This window comes from Nicotiana tabacum, chromosome 23, assembly GCF_000715075.1.
Source record: "Nicotiana tabacum cultivar K326 chromosome 23, ASM71507v2, whole genome shotgun sequence".
In the NCBI taxonomy this organism is placed as follows: domain Eukaryota; kingdom Viridiplantae; phylum Streptophyta; class Magnoliopsida; order Solanales; family Solanaceae; genus Nicotiana; species Nicotiana tabacum.
In genome coordinates, this window is record NC_134102.1 from 37,939,626 (window position 1) to 37,942,132 (window position 2,507).

The 2,507-nt window shown below is 31.2% G+C and overlaps 1 protein-coding gene across 1 annotated transcript; it reads left to right on the forward strand.

The window, feature by feature from the left end:
• Positions 1–220: 220 nt before the first annotated feature.
• LOC107810708 (non-specific lipid-transfer protein 1-like) lies at positions 221–2,241 on the forward strand. The gene is made up of 3 exons (XM_016635511.2): positions 221–447; positions 1,080–1,287; positions 2,044–2,241. Exons 1-3 carry the CDS (start codon positions 318–320, stop codon positions 2,054–2,056), a joined length of 351 nt encoding a protein of 116 aa, XP_016490997.1. The 5' UTR covers positions 221–317; the 3' UTR covers positions 2,057–2,241.
• The last annotated feature ends 266 nt before the right edge of the window (positions 2,242–2,507 follow it).

Sequence of the window (2,507 nt, forward strand, 5' to 3'; positions counted from 1 at the left end):
TGAAACGTTAGTTCTGAAGAAATGTGCTGACGCATACGAGCAACAAGAAGGGACCACAGTCGCAGCTAATAATTCGTCATCTTTGCTAAATTAGGCACACCATATGGCGTATTGAATCAAAGAAAAAAACAAACTACTATAACTAATTTTGCAAAATCCTGACACATTTTATCCTCTATTTAACCTTTTCTCGTTTCCAATCCACTATAAATACAGGCCATTCAAACCAAAAAGGAAAAACAGCAAAGAGAGTATTTAGCACATATATATAAAAGACATATAACTAAAGTCCCCTCAAATCCAAAACGAGAAAGAAAATGAAGGCTGTTGCTGTAGCAGTTGTTGTTGTGTTAGCCATGATTCAGTTCATAGCTGAACCAGCACAGGCCATCACTTGTGGTCAAGTGGACGCTGCTTTGGCTCCTTGTGTTCCTTATCTTACTCAAGGTGTGTTATTTTATGAGTTTAAATTATTATGTGCACTAACACATATACCACTTTTAATTTGTTCCATTTATACAACGACACTCTCTATTTTAGTTTGTTAAGAATAATGACACTTTTTCTATAATATTGAGAATTTTTTTAAGTTTAAATTTTGTATTTACCTTTAATGATATACTTTTATAAACAAACATACAAATATCATGACATGTTTCGATCATAAGTTCTAAAAAATCTTTCATTTTTTCTTTTTTAATTGTTGTGCCTAGTCAAGTATTATCATACAAAATGAAATAGAAGGAGCATATTTTACGCTACCTGATTAAGTTCTATGCAATAACATGATAACTTTTCATAACAAACAAGCCCCAAGAACTTGAAAAATAAAGCAACCAACACGTTAGCCAGATTCAATTACACTAATAGTGTAATTTTTTTATGTCATCAATTTTATATAGAAATAACTTAAACTCTTACTTTAGTTGATTGTAGCTCATGTTTTGTTTTTTATAAGATATATAAGCCGGTTAATTTTATTTTACCATTTTCTGAATCTTTTTTTTCTTTTCTCAACTCTAAGTAAAAGCCTTAATTGGATTCTTCATCTTATTTTATGATTGTCGATCTTTTACAAGGTGGTGAGCCAGGAGCAGCTTGCTGCAGTGGGGTGAAAAACTTGAAAGGAATGGCTGCAACAACAGATGACAGAAGGACAGCTTGTAACTGTGTTAAGGCAGCAGCCAACCGTTACACAAACCTTAAAGATGATGCTGCTCAGGCTCTTGCTTCTAAGTGTGGTGTCGCCATGGACGTCCCCGTTTCCAAGACTATCGATTGTGATACGTAAGTTCTATGTACTGACGATATAAAAGATATTTGGACTAATAATTTATTAGAAAGTAATTATTACAAGTTAAGTAAACTTTTTAATTACAATTGTGGCCGTAACCTGACATTTTAAAAGTTCGTTAAGCTATGAGTGTTTATAAGTTAATTCCTTGTTTTAGAAAAAAAATAATTGCATGTTCACTTCAAATCGATCTATGGATACGTACGTAGTTCCATATTTTTGCAACTTTAACATTTATATGTTGATACTGCATATTATCTTATACAATCAAGTTAGGTAAAAGATAACTATTATTTACTTTCGATAGTAGGGGTATTAGTAATTTATAAAATAATACCGATAATCTGCTATAACGGATTAAACCAACAGACAACGTAAAAATTCGTATATGTTATTCGTATACCTAAAACCAGATCTTCCGTTATCCAAATGATGAACTCACAGCGTGTAGAACCAACATGTTAGTTACTATAAATAGTACTCTAATAGGAATATTTTAAAGAGAAAGCTGTATTATGAAAATGAGATACTAAAGCATGTGAAGAAAATAAACAGGGTACAAAAATAAGGAAATTACGTTCTGGTGAAAAATTACCCAGAAAATGCTTCACATACGAACTCTTAATTCGTTTAATTAGTTGTATACCTGGTATTATTAATACCTAAATTGAACGGGACTGTTTGACTGAGGAAATCTGCTGATCTTTTATTCTTTTTTATGACTTTTATTTTTATTTCTTTTGTTGCAGAATCAGTTATTAATGAGCAGCACGGTGTCAGGAATAATGCCAATGATGTGGCCATGATATGTTGCTTATATTAGATATGTTGAGTAATTGTTTTCTTGAGAGAACGTTTATGTAATAAACCTGGGGTCGTGAGACTCCCTCTCTGTTGTACGATTACTATGCAGTAATATACTATACTATAGTGCTACTTTTTATTAATTACTTCTCCGGTCCAATTTATGTGGCAGATTTGACTAGCCACGAAATCTTAAAATAAAGAAAAATTCTAAAATTTATGGTCTAAAATAAGCCACACAAATTTGTATTGCTATAAATCATCTTATTAAAGATAAAATGACAAATTTAAAGTTAAATTATTTCTAAAGAAGAAAGTATGGCGTTCTTTTTGAGATAGAATAAAAATAAAAGTATATGACATTTGTGCGTCAAGGAGTTGTTACTAGAATAGAAATGGTTTTCTAATT

Coding starts and splice junctions, on each gene's coding strand:
- LOC107810708 (XM_016635511.2), top strand. CDS start 318: ATGAAGGCTGTTGCTGTAGCAGTTGTTGTTGTGTTAGCCATGATTCAG. Junction 448..1,079: donor TGTTCCTTATCTTACTCAAG/GTGTGTTATTTT, acceptor ATCTTTTACAAG/GTGGTGAGCCAGGAGCAGCT.